Raw genomic sequence first — 17712 nt, forward strand, 5'->3', positions numbered from 1 at the left:
CCACCCACCACCATAATCAGCCAGTGTCTACAAAATGAGGGGTTTGTGCTAATGACCCATTCACAAATGCAGCCATTTTAACAAAGGTTAAGTTAAGAATCTCAAACATTTGGGTTGAGAATAATGAAAGTTGCTCAATTCAGGGACATTCCTTTACCCACCAAGTACTCAGGATGATCCAACCATTAATGCAATTTCTTGGCTCAGCTGCCAGATTCTGCAAAATGTTGCTTTGTTCAGGGAGGAGAAACATATAAAAAATTTGGGAATTTCTTCTCGAACATGGAATGTTTTTAGAGATCATGTCCAGTCACAATTACTTTCCAGTAGGTTGCAAAATCTTTCAAAACTGCATTGTAACACACTAGTTTAAAGTTTATTTAAAGTTTTATTAGTGTCACAAGTAGGCTTACATTAACACAGCAATGAAGTTACCGTGAAAACTAGACTAGGGGGTCTTATAACCTGTAGGTCCAGAACAATGTGGTTCGAAGAATCCATGCAGCTTCAAACCTCAATCAATCAAATTCATAGCAATTAAATAGCTTGTTTTGCTTTTGTTCAACATGTAATACTTTATCTGAGAAAGTATCATTCAATTAATCTACTGTAAAATCTTGAAAATGATATTGGAGTGCATCTTTCTCATCATTATTGGCATTGGAGTAACAGTATCGTGACTCTTAAAATTGTGCGTTTTGAACTTCATTTTTAAAAATAAAGTTTGCTATTAGGGCCGGCACGGTGACACGGTGCCTCACAGCATCAGGGACTTGGGTTCGATTCCTGGTTTAGGTCACTGTCTGTGGGAGTCTGCACATTCTTCCCGTGACTGTGTGGGTTTCCTCCGGGTGCTCCAGTTTCCTCCCACAATCCAAAGATGTGCGGGTCAGGTTGATTGGCTATGCTAAATTGCCACTTAGTGTCAGGTGGACTAGCAGGGTTAATATGTGGGGCTGCAGGGATAGGGGTTGGGTGTGATTGTGGTTGGTGCAGACTCCTTCTGCACTGTAGGGATTCTATTAAAGTTAAAGTTTACCGACCCTGGCACCAGATAGATGCTATTTGTTGCCCCCAACCTCTAAATTGAGATCTTGCTGGTTTTTATAATTGCTCACACAGAGAGCACTGGTCCTATCTGAACCATGGACAGCATAATAATGATTCAGCCAGCAGCACTCTCATTTGAATAAGATCACAGGTTCTGATTCTCCTCTGGAGCTAGGGAGACGTTCCAAGGCTGCTGCATTGCCAGAGGCGGTGTCCTTCAAATCAAACTCCTATGTCTCATCTGGTGGCTCAGATATCAACATCTCTGCTATCCATAAAGATCAACATTTGTTTGGATGCAAAATGGCCTCAAATTAAGGGTGGAAAAAGTGTGAAAGGGAAAGGACAGTTGACTCTTGGGTTTACTGCAGCAACCGTTACCTGTTCTGGTCTCTGCATTAACGTACCGAATGGACTGATCCACTTTTGTCATACTACTAACAGTGTAATCAGTACTCTGCAGATATCTAATAACTTGCGGGCCTGGATTTTGCAGTTGTACTGATGGTTAAATTGTTGGCATTCACTAACATTACTCCTCTGAAACTGACAGCAGCTTACAACATCCATGCTTGCGCAGTTAAATATGGCAATCCAGAAGTTGTCAGTGATTCTATGCTTCTCCAATGGTAAGTTATTCTTTCATAGAAATGATTGCGACACAAATCATGCCAAAACACACCATTGTGACAAAATAGGCTCAAAGTTTTATTGCAATTAAAACATTTGTACCAATCTGACTGGAGATAAACTTTATTCTTTTTTTTTTAAAATAAACACATTTTATATTTAGGATCCACGTTGAGGAAGTCTCTCCATCAGTACACCTTCAGAATAATTATAATCCATTTTAAACAAAAAAAAACCCAAAAACAATAATGGTGAGTTTTAGTTCCCCACACTTGTCAGTAAACGCATCTTATGGAGCAGCGATAAACAATAGGGCAAAACTAGGGCTGTGCTCCCTTAGCCGGTCACACCCAAGGCAGTAAGAGGAGCCCAGAAATCCAAATATAAAAGGTGCTGGGAAAGAAAGTCAGGAGCTCTCATTCCTGAGGAGCAAATCCTGCTGGAAAATATCTGAGCCTGGATGTCTAGTCAGGACAGGACTCAGTCTAGACTGCGTTCTTAATGATAGCCTGGCAGTAATATCACCCAGGCTCATTAGAATGTCCCTCTGGCATGGAACTGAAAGGTGTCCATAAAATCTACTGTATTTAAAAAATAGGCACATTCAGACCAGAAGGGAAAGATTGCAAAGAGAATAAAACTCAATCATTGGATCTTGATGCTGAGACTCCCTCCTTTAGTAGTGCATTTTCCAGTATGAAAAAGGAACAAACAGGGATCCTTCATTCAAGTAGGACACAATTTATAAACATGGTCTGTAAGACTGAACAGGATCCTGTGAAAAGAAATTCTAAAATTTACAGAATCTTCTGCATAAAGTGAATTCCAAAACCAGTTCAAGAATCAACAAACAAAAGAAAAGTCCAAAAGAAGAAGGGGTTTACTGACATGAAGTTGAGATGTTTATTTAAGGCTCATGTTCCACTCAAGGCATTAGATACAGCAGTCCTTTCACTTCCATAGTCACCAATAGCAAACCATAGTAAAACAAAGTGTTTTTTAAAGTTTATTCATTAGTGTCACAAGTAGGCTTACATTAACACTGCATTGAAGTTGCTATGAAAATCCTTTAGTCGCCACACTCCGGCACCTGTTCGGGTACAGAGGGAGAATTTAGCATGGCCAATGCACCTAACCAGCAGTCTTTAGGACTGTGGGAGGAAACCGGAGCACCCGGAGGAAACCCACGCAGACACAGGGAGAACTTGCAAACTCTGCACAGGCAGTGACCCAAGCCCGGGATTGAACCCAGGTTCCTGATGCCGTGAGGCAGCAGTGCTAACCACTGTGCCACCCCTTGAGTGGAACACATGGAATTTTAGAAGGCAGCAGAACCACACAGGGAGGGGAAAGAGATGTATTTGGGTGACATCATGAACCACAAGCTTAAAACAGTTTATATCCATGGCCTGAACCCCTCGGATGAACTTTAGGACCTGAAATCACCCAATGACCTCCTCAAATAAAAAAAATTGTGACCTGCCAAACAAGGGAAGGATTAACTTATTCAGGTCTATAGTTGCTCAGTCTCTGTCCAATCCATTAGTCAGTATGCTCTAGATTGTTAATGCATAACATCTATGCTAACATAATAAATGATCTTCGTATAACTGCTGCAAATTTATCAACTGTTAAATCAACATCTAGTTACCAGGAAATAATCAGAGCAGTAACAGAATTTGAACTAGGGACATTTTCTGCAGTATTTAGCACACGTAATCTTTTACAAATACACACCAGTACAAATTACAAAATAAATCTAAAAAGGAAGGCTTTCGACCGGCTCAGAGTTATCAGAAAATCCCTCCCAAAACAAACAACCTGCCATAGATCTCGCCTGACCTTGGAGGATTTCATTGCTTTGTGTTAGCCGGGTTAGCACCCAGTCAGCAGTGCATCAGAAGGCAGTGGTGCAACAAGCATGTTAAGACATCAGAAACGCAAGAGATTTCTGATCATTTTAAACAGAGGATTTGAAAAGAGAGAAAAAAACTGCACATCTGAAGGAAAGAGAACATGTTAGACACAGACAACAGCTCCACCAATATCCAAAACAAAGAGAGGCTAATGTTTCAGAGTTCAGATAGATTTAGATAAAGGTTCCCCTATTTGATTTCCTCCTTCCAGGAGACTAAGCACTTTGCCACCCCATTACACCCTTCAACGTCAACCTGACAAGCAGGCAAGGTCAAAGGATTTAGCTTAAAGATAATCCCTCATCAGAACTGGTAACTTTGCCCAACTAACAAAAGGAACATGTCTAGACTGACCAAGCAGGTTTGAGTGAATGGACCCTTCTGAAACACTAATCCATCTCTGCCAGATGCTTATTGGCTTGCCATGCACTGGAGATAGGTTGCCACCTTGCAATACATGACAGAACTGTATATTGCTAATGATGCTGGCTTTTCTATGAGCGGTTAAGCTGTCATCACAGATAGCAATAAATGGATGGCTCTGATAATAAACAAGCATTTATTTCCATGCATTTTAATGGGGGATATTGGTACATTAACAAACCAGCGAAGCAGTTGTTTTTCCAAAATGTGTCATACCCATTGCCAACCAGTAACAGTAAACTCAGATGGTGCATATTCAGGTTAATTTTTAGCTCACTTTACCAGTTTGTAGCATTAAACCAAGGGTCAAGGGCACATGTCCAGTTAATGGCATCACCCACTGTTCAATTACAGTGCAAATGCTGACACTAACTTGAAAACCCAAATCCACCTGAACAATTCTCAGCCCCTTGCCATCAAGCAGAGATTCAGTGAGTGAAAGCATTCCATCCTGTGGGAAGGGAATGCAGTGGTTGTCAAACATGGGCAGAGAATAAGGAGAAGTACACACACACACATACATTGCTGCCCTCCTGGCAAGCTCAGATTTTATACAAACCAGCAGTTCTAGGTGAGGTAGAAATAGTGGAAAGAGATTCATTTTATAAATTGCAAAACTTAATGATTGCAATTTTTAAGGATTAAAAATGTTATGCCTCATGGTTATAAAAGCTGTGGTTCGATAAACCAATGGCATTGAGATTTCCCTAAATACACTATTTATTCATTCCATTATTATTTAACAAATCCAAAAGAAAAAGAACTTCATTAAATAGAGTTAATTAAACAAAGATGTTATAAAAGCACACAAGATCAGCAAAGTGCAACAGTCAACAGCATATCAGAATATGTAAAGCCCAAGTTTCAGGCCATTGCATGAGACCCCATATTAAAACTGAAACACAGTGCAAACAAACTCTAAATCTGTTCAACATCAAACATACTTAGATGACAGACTTACTCTGTGGAAACAGTTAGCTGGAATGATCTTGGGACACTATTTTTAAAAACGGAAATCCTCTCTCCTACCTCAAATCAAAAAAAATGCTTCATTATTTCTTGAAAACTTCATCTTCAAACTATCATAGTTTATAGATCCTAACTACAATTTAAAACATGGTCTCAGATTGCTAGGAGTGAACCTGGGCTGTCCAGGCTTCAAAACAAAAATCATTTATAACAAGCAGCAATGAGAAGGCACTGAGGTTTTAGTCAATATTGTCATGGGACCACCAATAGCCACACACCGCATCTCCCACCGACCACCACACAGTGCACCCTCGTCCTTCAAGGTGATACAAAAACACAGTTGGCACACGTGTTTAACTCAGGTCAAGTTAAACATAATTTGCCAGAAATTCCTTTTGTTCAATGTGACAATTGAAGGAACAATATCATCTTTTTTTCCTCCTACCTTTCCTTGTATAAAGGTCTCTTTTGGAAATTTTGTGCTCAAAGTGAGGGGATATTGGTGCACAGGAATACAAGATTTCTCCATGTTATGAGCATCAGGCACTTAAAGCCAGCACTGCTAGATACCAAGCTCCCTCTACTCAACTATTTTTTATTGCACTAATTTGACAATTCTCCAACACAAAAATCTACTTTGCCACATCTTGGAGCAAGACTGACAACTCATCGCTGAATTATTCCAAGGCAGGAGTATTCAAGAGATTTTTTTTTTGTCAAGAGGCACGATCCTGAACAGTAACTCATGCTAACAGTGATTTGAATGTGGCAATTAAGACAAAACCACACATTCTCAATTTTCCTAATGCTGAATGGGTAAAGGAACCACCTGTTGCCGAATTAAGTACAGAACAAGGAAGCTCCAAATTTTAAATTGCTGGTTTTGTCAGAGTCGATGACTCTGATCTCGGCTAGCATCCCTGGGCTGGAAAGACTCAACACCAGCAGGTTAAAGTTCAACAGGTTTATTTGGTAGTGAATGCCACTAGCTTTCGGAGCACTGCCCCTTCATCAGGTGAAGTGGAGAAATGCTCACGAACTTGTGAGCATTTCTCCACTCCACCTGACGAAGGAGCAGCGCTCCGAAAGCTAGTGGCATTTGCTACCAAATAAACCGGTTGGACTTTAACCTGGTGTTGTTAAACTTCTTACTGTATTTACCCCAGTCCAACGCCGGCATCTCCACATCTTGAAAGACTCATCAAGGGACTGTATACCCAGAGGTCACTGGATCTTGCAATATATTTTAAAAACTGGCCATATTAGCTCATTTTCAGCTAACCGCTCCAGTTATTTCATTCCGTGCTCTCAAAAGAAGTGCAGTTTGAAACTGACCCCTCCCCCCACAGAAAGCCAGCAAAACCTGGAAGTGAAACGTCAATTTGATATTGCAAGAGTGCAGAAAAGCGCAGCAGAGAGAGAGGCGGAGACAGAATCACAACAGTAACCGGCAAATGAACAATTAGCAAGGGGTCTCTCTTAATAGGGTGCTGAACTATTTGAAATGCATCAAGTTTAAAATTAGAAAAGAACAATCTGGACTTATTAAAGCAGCTGATTCAGCTCACTGCTCTCGGCAATAAAAACCAAGGCCAGTCTCTTCAGTCTTGGTTTAAATTTAGTTGGATACATTTAGTTTCAGCTTCACTGGTTTAGACCAAAGACGACTGCTCATTTTCAGGTTCTGCCACTACCTCATCCACTACCAGAACCACTTAAAGCACCAGATTGGGGGCAAATTTTCAATATCCTGCAGTGATCGCGAGGTTTTCAGATTTAATAAGTGAAAAGGGAAAGCCCAGACTGAAAACTCTGCAAAGAGAGCAGTTAGAAAAAGCTGACAATTTTATCCCTTATGTTCAAGCCCCTTATAATCTTTTGCTAACGAGGCCAAGGAATGCTCCACTTCCATTAGGAAAGGCTCACACTGATTTTTTTCTAAACTGTGCGTACTTCAACCCCTTTTTAAAACATTTTTCTTTATTTAAAATAACGGGGTGAGCACTCCCCTGATGTTTTAATTGAAGTGAGCCATCCAGAATGGAATGTCACAGACTCCCTCCCAGGTCTGGTGTCAAATTAGTGAACGTCTGCGCCAAACAAGAACTGGATTTAGCTCCTGTGGGTTGAGGATGTGGACGAGGACACAGAGAGAGAGAGAGTTTATTTGCTGATTTGCTGCTCAGCAACTTGAGCCTGTACTGTGTGCAATGTCCCACCACAGCCAAACAGTCTGCTGATTTGGCTACTGTCTGGGCTCACACAGAGAGAACTGGCCACTTGGATGAGATAGGGTCATTTGCACCATATCCCAACAGGCCATTAATAGAGAAGTAGGAGCGGGGGAGGAAATGGGATTCAGTGAGCTGGAATTTGACACCTAAATTGTCAGTTTATCTAAATTTAACCACAGGATAATACACAGGATACCCGTAAAACAGCGAGTAACTGTTTCAGAAAAGAACGTTGTTTCATTTATCAGTATGAACTGCTCGGTTTAAATGATAAGAAGTTAGCCTGGCCTCCTGACGATGGAAAATTAAAAGATGAAACATTCATAAGTTGAGCTTTCACATTATCCTCAACATCTCCTTTATAAACAGTCAAAGGCCACATTAGTTCCCTGGTGAAAAATGAATTGTATTTTGAGAGTAATCCTATAAAAACCCTGTAACTTGTTCTGTGATCAGTTAATACAAGCAAAGAAAATTTATATTAGAAAATATACCCTCCACTATTTCATCAGATAAATCAACAGCTGGTAGGACTAAGGGGATGGATGGACCTGATGGTTTTTGATTTAATTCAGTGTTAATTACAGTATTAAGGTTCAGAAGTACACAGTAACTCTCACATAGATCAACTTCACTGAGATGGTGTCTCTTCTGCCTGGATTCCACACTAATTACTGCTGGTTAATGATCATTACCCTGTAGAAACAGCAACCTAAAAAGTTATCAAAATCACAGTGATTACAGTTAGTTTATTGCTCAGAGGAAGGGCAAGGGGCAGAAGGGGAGTTGCGGAAGAGAGAGAGAGGAAGAATATAAGACAGGCAGACTCAGTGCAAGTGTTAGACCTTGTAATCCAACTCTGCATTCATTTTTGTGTACATCTCATAGATTGCGTCGATAGTCACTGTGAAGTTGACTAAAAACTGTCTGATTTTCTCTACACATTCTTCTTCCTTGACCTCTCTACCCTTTGACAGCGCTTTCATAAAGTCCGCTTTATATGGAGCTGCGTAAACTGCGGCCTGCAAAACAAAATGCAAGGTCACGTGTTGCAGTCAACACTTCAAATGTTGCCCCTCAGCACATCCCAATTGTCCAGCATCCTGGCTGATATCTGGTCTCCCAGATCTGGTGGACTTTGACACCGACTGCATCAGTAATTCCAAACTCGGTTCCTTAAGCAAATTAATTAAAATTTTAGATTTGGGGAGGGCCAGTAAAGCAAGGGAATATGCAATAAATAGAAAAATATTGAGGGGGGTTGAGGAAGTGAGACACCTTGGAGTGCACGCCCACAGGTCCCTAATGATGGCAGGACAGGTGGACAAGGTGGTCAAGAAAACATACGGAATATTTTCCTTTATTGGGCGAGGTATTGGATACAAGAGCAGGGTGTAATTCTGAAACTGGATAAAATGCTGGTTAAGCCACAGATGGAATTGTGTACACAGTTCTGGTCACCACATTACAGGAAGGGCATAACTTCTCCGGAGAGTCTGCAGAGGAGATTTACAGGAAGTTGCCAGGGTTTGAAGATTGCAGCTATGAGGAGAGATTGGAAAAGGCTATGATTGTTTTCCTTAGAACATAGAAGGCTAAGGGGTGACCTAATTGAGGTGCACTAAATTATGAGGCACTTAGACAAGCTAGACAGGAAAGACTTGTTTCTCCTAGCTCAAGGGCCAATTACCAGGGAGCATAGATTTAAGGTTTAAACCTTAAATGAGGAAAAACCTTTTCACCCAGAGGGTGGTAGACATCTGGAATTCACTGCCTAAATTGGTGGTTGAGGCTTTAAAAGGGTACCTTGATTTGTATCTGAAGTGCTGTAATCTGCAAGGCTACGGGCCAGGTGCTGTAAAGTGGAATTAAAATGAGCGGCTAGTTTTTTTTCCCCCTCTTTTTTGGCCAGCACAGAACAATGGGCTGATTGGCCTCTTTCTGCACCGTAGCTTTTCTATGGTTCTAGAAGTTATTGGAACATTCGGAGTATGTTTAAACCCGGAATATTTAGCACTGCTGAAAAACTACTAGTTGGAACAATTCTTTTGAAATGTTTTTTTTCCAGGTCCCCAATCCTCTGGAAGATGTTGAGATCCATGGGCAATCTCCCCACAGGCCCTGGAGTACTTCACAGGAATGGTCAGTCTGCATGCGTGAGCCCATGCAAGATTAACCTGGCAGCCAATGTATACCTTCTCACTTCCAGTAAATGCTGGCCAAGTGTGGTTGCAGCTCAGCAAGTGTGAGCACATTCAAGCAAGGGGTGAATGCAAAAACAAAACTCACAGAAAATAGTCTCTGTACAAGCCAGCCATGATATTTCTTCAGGGCCAATTCATACGCTTTTGTTGCATTGACTCGAATGAGGTTTGGATTCGCATCATCTCGCTCCCCATCTGCGATACTTTGCAGCATAACCTGTATGAACTTCAAACCCCTGCAAAAGTGGGTGGAAAAAATAAATCACAAACAGAAACAAGATCTTTTCCCCCCAATTTCAAAATCAGACAAATGTTTAAACATGAATCTATTAGTCACTGATACTTACAATGTACCTATTTCAGTTCACATACCAGAGGAAACAATGATTGTACCCCCAATTAATGTAAATTAATTCATTTTCAGATCACGATCAGAATTAGATCCTGACAAGGTCAAGTTATATTCCTTGACACAATTGGCAGCATTCTTGCCTCATAATCATATGACTTGTGCATTCAAGCTGTGCTCAGAGTACATAATACAAGCTGACAGTTCAGCATACTCCCAAGGGGCTGCAGCACTGTCATAGGTGCCATCTTTTGGATGAGATGTTAAATTGTGGTCTGTCTGCACTCTTTGGTGATTATAAAAGATCCCATTGCACTTGGGATTTTCCCATTGCCCTGGTTAATATTCATTACTTGACTAACACCAAATACAGTTGGCTGGTCTTCATCTCATTGCTGTTTGTAGGACCCTGTTGAGTGCGAATTGGATGTGCCATTTCCCTGCAATAAAACAGTGGCTACATCACAAAGTATAACACTGGCTGTGAAGTGTTTCGGGATGTCCAGAGGATGCGAGGTGCGCTAAAATCAATGCCAATTCTCTTTTTTTTAAAGCAACAAAAGGTCTAAATCTAATAGGACAGGTAGCTTCTTCACTTTAAAAAAATGTAATTTGGACATCCAAGTAGAACTCCATTCCTTCAGAATTTGCATGACAAAAGTTGACCTTCAGCCCAACTGGGCTATGCTGGTGCTTACCCGCCACTCAAGGCTTCTCCCACCCTACATCATCCAACTCCATCAGCTAGCTATGTTATCTCTCATGGCAATTTATTTCTTTAATACTGCACGCTTCTAAAAGATTCTTAATTTATTGTAAACAGACTATTTGCAAAAGCACATAATGGCGATTATAGGAAGCGGGTGGTAGAGTGCACCACGAGCAAAGCAGTGTAACTCAGTGATATTCCACTCAAACTGTTCATGAACATGCATATGTGCTGCTGTCAGGCTGATAATGGAGCCTTTAGTGCTTAATCCATTACAATTTTCCAGAATACTATAATGGTTGCGGCTTTTGTGCATATTCAACAATATGCTGGGGGTTACCATTGACCAGAAAAACAAACTGGACAAGCCATATAAATACTGTGGCTTTAAGAGCGGGGCAGACGCTAGGGACCGTGCTCACCTCCTGGACCCCCAAAGCCTGTCCACATCTACAAAGCACAAGTCAGGATTGTAATGGAATACTCTCCACTTGCCTGGATGCATAAGCTCCAACAACACAAGAAACAAACTCATCCAGGTCAAAGCAGCACACCTGATTGGCACCCCACCCATCACCTTCAATATTCACTCCCTCCACCACCAATGCACAGTGGCAACAGTGTGCACCATGTACAAGATGCACTGCAAGAACCCGACAACCAACCCTTTGACAGCATCTTCCAAACAGGCAACTCAAGGACAAGGACAGTGGAAGCATGTAAATAGTAACAACTGCAAGCCACACACCAACCAGACTTGAAACTATATCACCATCCCTTCAATGTCACTGTCAAAATCCAGGAACTCCCTTCCTAACAACACGATGGGGCACTACGATGGCTAGCACTGCTACCTCTCAGTGCCAGGGACCCGGGTTCAATTCCGGCCTTGGGTCACTATTTGTGCAGAGTTTGCACATTCTCCCCGTGTCTGCGTGGGTTTCCTCCGGGTGCGTCAGCTTCCTTCCAAAGTCCAAAGAAGTGCAGGCCATGCTAAATTGACCTTTGTCAGGGGGATTAGCATGGTAAATGTGTAGGGTTACAGGAATAGGGCCTGGGTGGGATTGTGGTCGGTACAGACTCGATGGACCGAATGGCTTCGTTCTGTACCGTAGGGATTTTGGTGAACACTATTGGTGTTCCTACAACACAGACTGCAGTGACTCAAGCCCACCATCACTTTTTCAAGGGCAATTAAGGATGGGCAATAAATATGGGCCTAGCCAGCAACGCCCACATCCCCTGAAAGTGTAAAACAAAAATGCTGTTTACTGCGGTTCACCAGTTATATCTTTGTTATGTTCCTTTTCTTACCCCGGCTGCTCATCACAACAAAATCAATTTCAAGGTTCGTTACATGGCTGATTTAGTGACTAATGACTTGGAAAATAAGACGGGGCACTATCTAAACAAGTGACTGCGCACAGCTGGCAATAGCACTAATTTTCGAAGTGAAACCACATTTCCACACTAAAATTACTGTAATTACTACAAGGCAAATTAGATAGAGTTGGGGCAAGAGGAGGTGGCCTTTTATAGAGCATCTATTAAAGAAACCTACCAAAATACGTGAATAATAGTAAAGATCTAGAGAGGGAGACATTCAATTTGAAGTCACGTTTAAATGGCTACCTAATAGTTAAAAGCCAGCCTAGATTTCCGTTCCCAAGGGCTACCAAATGCCCACCTGAAGTGTGCGTGGATGACAGGAATACAGAATTAGGCATTGCTGTGGTGCACCTCTTAGCCAAAACAGCTCCCATTCAAGCTGATGTGCAAAGAACGGCCACTTGGATAATGGCAGCTAAATTGTGGGGAGAAAGCAAAAATAATAGGAAAATACAGCTACATAAATTAGACTGGTTACCTTTTTAGCCACATCAGCGCCAGAGTAGCTCCCACCTTTGGCCACTCTGTGCCATATTGCTCCTTCTCTGCATCCAGGATCAGTTGCAATGTTTTGAATTTTGTGGGGTTTGTTTCATACACCATCTTGATTTTCTGCATAAAATAAAAATAATCAACTTTTGCACATAGAAGGATTTAGAGTCAAAATTCAATCCTTTGGTTAGCTACAATTTCCTTCGGAGGAAAGGGCGCGGCCACAAGTTACCAGCTGAATCAGTGGAGCTTTCCTTCACTGATCACTGTGAAATGGAGTGTATATAGAAACACATGGGACTGGGGCAAGGAGTACATACTGAATCATCAGTTAATTAAGTTAACTACTGTTAATTATCATGTCCCTGATAGTAAATAGTAAATCTGTAATGTAGTTGCTATGCAATATCTGGATGAAACCTCTGTATCCTTAGAACATAGAAAAGCTACAGCACAAATAGGCCCTTCGGCCCACAAGTTGCACCAAACATGTCCCTACCTACTAGGCTTACCTATAACCCTCTATCTTACTAACTTCCATGAACTTATCCAAAAGTCTCTTAAAAGACCCTATCGAATCCGCCTCCACCACCACTATCGGCAGCTGATTCCATGCACCCACCACCCTCTGAGTGAAAAACTTACCCCTAACATCTCCTCTGTACCTACTCCCCAGCACCCTAAACCTGTGACCTCTTGTGGCCTTCTCCTCCTTAAAAACCCACTTCTTTGACCAAACCTTCGGGCACAGATCCCAATATCTTTTTGATCTGATTAAGATCCTGTGAAATGTACAAGGACAGTTTACGCTGTTAAAAGCACTACAGAAACGCAAAGTTGTCGATGGAAGCCAAACCACTAATCAGAGCTGTGCTAAACCATGCATATCAATTGATTGTATCAACTGCATACCTCGTCTGCCCTGGCTTCCCTCCTATGCTAATTACATAGCATTACATGGACCCACCTATGCTAACTCCCTCCTTCTCATTATCAGCTCTTTATACTGCTCCATTCTCACTCTTTCCTCATTCAGATCCCAGATCCTGGTTTTGGTTTGTTCTTGGGCCCGAGTACTCAATAGCTCACATTATCACTATGTATTTTAACATTACGCACTTTTATCTTCTTACAGACAATAAAAACTCCAAATGCAATCAAGAATTTAATGAATAGGGACACATTCTCCCATTGCCTTTTAGATTTAAATAGCCAAACCCCTTCTACTCCTGGTTCAGAAGAGCATGGGTTCATACGCTGTTCTAGATCTTGGAACACAATCTAGGTTGACATTAAGTCCAGTACTTAGGGACTTATTAGAGCGGATGTTTTACACTAAGGCCATGTCTACTTATAACATTAGTAGTAGGAGGAATAGAAAACCATGTGCTCTCTGTCTGATCTTCAACTCAACTTTCCCTGCTCACCATATCTCTCGATTCCCTGAGACACCAAAATCTGTAAGACAGCAAGATCGCACAAACAACACTAAATGTCCTGTATCCTATACTAATTCCCAACTTCAAAGCCCAACATTAGGAAAACTTCTTCAACAGTTTCCCTGCATTACAACTGTGATTCCTCATTCAGAATGATGCACTTTGGGAGAACTGGAGCTCATGAATAATGCTATATAAATGCAAGCCTTTTTTAATCCTTTCCTTGTACCAATTTAAACCACCAAGATGGCTCAACACCCCTCCCAAAACAATGCAATGTTCCTTCAGTACAGTACTAGAGTACCACCATAGACCATGTACTAAATTTAGCCCTGAAGCCAGGCTTGAATCCCAGATCCCTCTCAATCAGAGGTAAGTGCATTATAATGGAATCACACAGACCTCTTATTAGGGAATTTAAAAACCCGAGTAGAAATAAAGCTGTTCACATGATTTAAAAGATAACTAATATTCAACATTACTATCCAAATTATCGGCCAAAATTCTCTGATAAAGTAAACAAAAACTTGAGAATCAAACATATATAGGTTTACAAAATAAAACATGGAAAAGATAAATCTGAAGCTCTAATAACACAATAACTGGAAGATGAGAAAATAAAATACAAATCCGATAAAGGCGAGTTCAGACTGATGAGAGAAAATATTCAGGAATAACTGAAGTTAGATAGTGTGCATCTTTTTTGAGGGTGGGGTGGAAGCTGGTAAAGAACTGTAGCTTTCTATGGAAAGTTGAGATGCGTACACTGAATAGTCTCCCTCATCTGCACATCTTCATGACTGCGTAGTCTTGGAGCAAAATGAAAAAGATTCCCCAAGCAAATCTCATTCTAGTGCTGACATTACTTTGCTGGTACAGAGTTGATTATAAGCAAAAATAGTTGTCATAAATTACAGGCAGAGTCTTGCCATTCATTTCCTTTTATACACTTAGCAGGAGCACAGGTGGGATACGCTTTCACAAGAACAGGCAGTGTGCCATCAGCTCACTGACGCAGTGCTCCTCATGCATGAACATCAGCAAGCTACCCAGCCATGGAGGCCGTTACAGCTATGGCTGAAGCACACCAGAATTCCACCAGGTGAACTGACAGCAATGGTTGCTGGACAGTGTAAGAAGTTTAACAACACCAGGTTAAAGTCCAACAGGTTTATTTGGTAGCAAAAGCCACACAAGCTTTCGAAGCTGCAAACCCCTTCTTCAGGTGAGTGGGAATTCTGTTCACAAACAGAGTTTATAAAGACACGAAACTTGATGTCTGTGTCGATATGCGCGATCTTTTTGGCGATCCTCCCCACTTGGAGCCGGTAGTTTGCGGTGTCGATGGTAGTCATGATGTGGAGATGCTGGACAGTGACCAGGAATGGGAAGCCCCATAGGTAGAAACCATACAATGAGATTCATTGTACATCCTACACTTACTGCAACCGCAACACACTGAATTAACCTGCTCAAAAAAGTTACTGCACAGACCAATCCATACATCTTGGACTCTCTCAGTCCTGACTACTTACATTGATGTTGCCAGTCACATCTGCTTTGATTGGTGAAAACACTGCTGACCCAAGGCAATCTGAAAATAAATAAATGCAATTTTAGGGGAAGTACAATATTATACTTTCTGTAAAGCTCCGTTTAATAGCTTAAAAGATTAAATCGTGACACTTTTAGACAAATGTGACTAATTATAGAATGTGTATGTAATTTTCTTAAAATTTGGATGCAGTCTGAATGCACAAAATTTATATGTACTGAACTAAAATCCGTTTGTCAATACTCCTACACACTTCATTTGACAATTCATCGAGCTTATCTTTCACATAGTATTAAAATACAGAATCCAACCATATTGGTGCAACTGGTCTATCCCCATGTGCTCCACCTCATCAGCCGGCTACATCAAAGCATGTGTTTATTTTAACACTACAAACTTCTGGAGGGATTCGAATCATATCTACACAACACTCTACACAATGGAGGTTAGTGAGCAGATCACACACACGCGTGTGCATGCATACACGACAATCAGCAAGAAAATGAACATTCTCTCCTAAGTCACTATTGTAGATTTATTCTACAAGTACTACATTAGATTGTCAAAATATATATTATGACAAATGACTGCATGAAAATTAATACTGAATCAATGATGTCAGGATCTCAGAATTGGATAAGAACCATGGTTAGCATCAGCAGATTCGACCACGTTTCTAATGTACTATTGATCAAGTTAGACTGAAATTTATTTTTCTTTTTACTAAATCATAGCATCACTACTGTGCAGAAGGCAGCTTTTCGGCCCATCGAGCCTGTGCTGACAACAATTCCACCCAGCCCCTATCCCTGTAACCCCACGTATTTACCCTGCTGCTAACCCCCCTAATCTACACATCTTGGGATACTAAGGGACAATTTTTAGCATGGCCAACTGACCTAACCCGCACATCTTTGGACTGTGGGAAGAAACCAGAGCACCTGGAGGAATCCCACGCAAACATGGGGAGAACGTGCAAACTCCACAGACAGTCACCCGAGGCCTGAATTGAAGCTGGGTCCCTGGTGCTATGAGGTAGTAGTGCTAACCACTGTACCACCGTGCCACTCACCAAACTCGCTTTCCTTAATCTCTTGAAAATGGAAAATGCACAGATAGGAATCCATAGATGCTACAAGTTCATCAGAACATCAACCAAGTATTAACTATGTACAGGGCCACTGATTTACATTTACCAAATAAATCAAATTCCTGTTCTTCTTGTGACTTGATGTTTGAGATTGTATTCCACATCCCTGTTCATCGCTTTTACACCAAAACTGAATTAGCTCAAATACATCAGGTCAAAAGGAGGAGCAAAAACACTGATTTTCCATCACCAAGTCCAGGGATTCTGTTGCCGATTGTAATTTCCTTATCACCATTACTCCACGATTAGCAACAACTCAACACAAACCAGGCAAAAACAAACCTGAAGATTTCTAGGTTTCAACGAGGAGCTGTGAAGAACAGTGTTTCTTGTACTTCATAGAATCATCGAATCCCTGCAGTACAGAAGGCAGCTATTTGGCCCATCGAGTCTGTACCAACCACAATCCCACCCAGGCCCTATTCCCATAACCCCACACATTTACCCTGCCAATCCCCCGACATTAGGGTCAATTTAGCTTGGCCAATCAACCTAACCCGCACATCTTTGGACTGCAGGAGGAAACCGGAGCACCCGGAGGAAACCCACGCAGACACGGGGAGCACGTGCAAACTCCACACAGACAGTCACCCGAGGCCGAAATTGAACCCGGGACCCTGGCACTGTGAGGCAGCAGTGCTAACCACTGTGCCACCCAGAAGCATAGAATCTCTGCAGTGCAGAAGGAGGCCATTCTACACCGACCACAATCCCACCCAGACTTTATTCCCATAACCCCACACATTTACCCTGCTAATCCCCCTGACACCAGGGTCAATTCAGCATGGCCAATTAACCTAACCCGCACATCTTTGGACCATTAACAAAGCTCAGTTTGCAAATTAAATGACCAAGATCAAAATTTATGGTAGCCAAGTTAAGGATATATGGTTTAAACTAGTTTATCTATTTTACTTTAAGAAAAATCATCCAATAAAATTAAATTGATGAATATTAATTTTCAGGTCACAATTCATTGATAATGACCCAGCAGCTGGTTATTAGTACAAATGGAATAAAAACTCTCAGCAGATGAATGGAAAGCATCAATAATAGAAACTAATAGTACTTCTGGCCCAAGTTGGCAAGGTTATGTTTCCAGAACTGAATAATTCATTTTCTGGAGATAGTACAAAAATTGTAATGAATTCTTTTATGTTCACGGGGACACAACAACAATAACGGGTAGAGCTCTGCATGGAA

The 17712-nt window shown here is 41.4% G+C and overlaps 1 protein-coding gene across 1 annotated transcript; it reads right to left on the reverse strand.

The window, feature by feature from the left end:
- Positions 1-7763: 7763 nt before the first annotated feature.
- Positions 7764-15399, reverse strand: gltpa (glycolipid transfer protein a). Its single transcript, XM_078227287.1, has 4 exons — positions 15340-15399; positions 12352-12485; positions 9512-9662; positions 7764-8244 (listed from the first exon to the last, which is right to left on the reverse strand). Exons 2-4 carry the CDS (start codon positions 12474-12476, stop codon positions 8062-8064), a joined length of 459 nt encoding a protein of 152 aa, XP_078083413.1. The 5' UTR covers positions 12477-12485; positions 15340-15399; the 3' UTR covers positions 7764-8061.
- Between the last annotated feature and the right edge of the window lie 2313 nt (positions 15400-17712).

The sequence above is a fragment of the Mustelus asterias genome, chromosome 13, assembly GCF_964213995.1.
Source record: "Mustelus asterias chromosome 13, sMusAst1.hap1.1, whole genome shotgun sequence".
NCBI classification, from domain to species: Eukaryota; Metazoa; Chordata; class Chondrichthyes; order Carcharhiniformes; family Triakidae; genus Mustelus; species Mustelus asterias.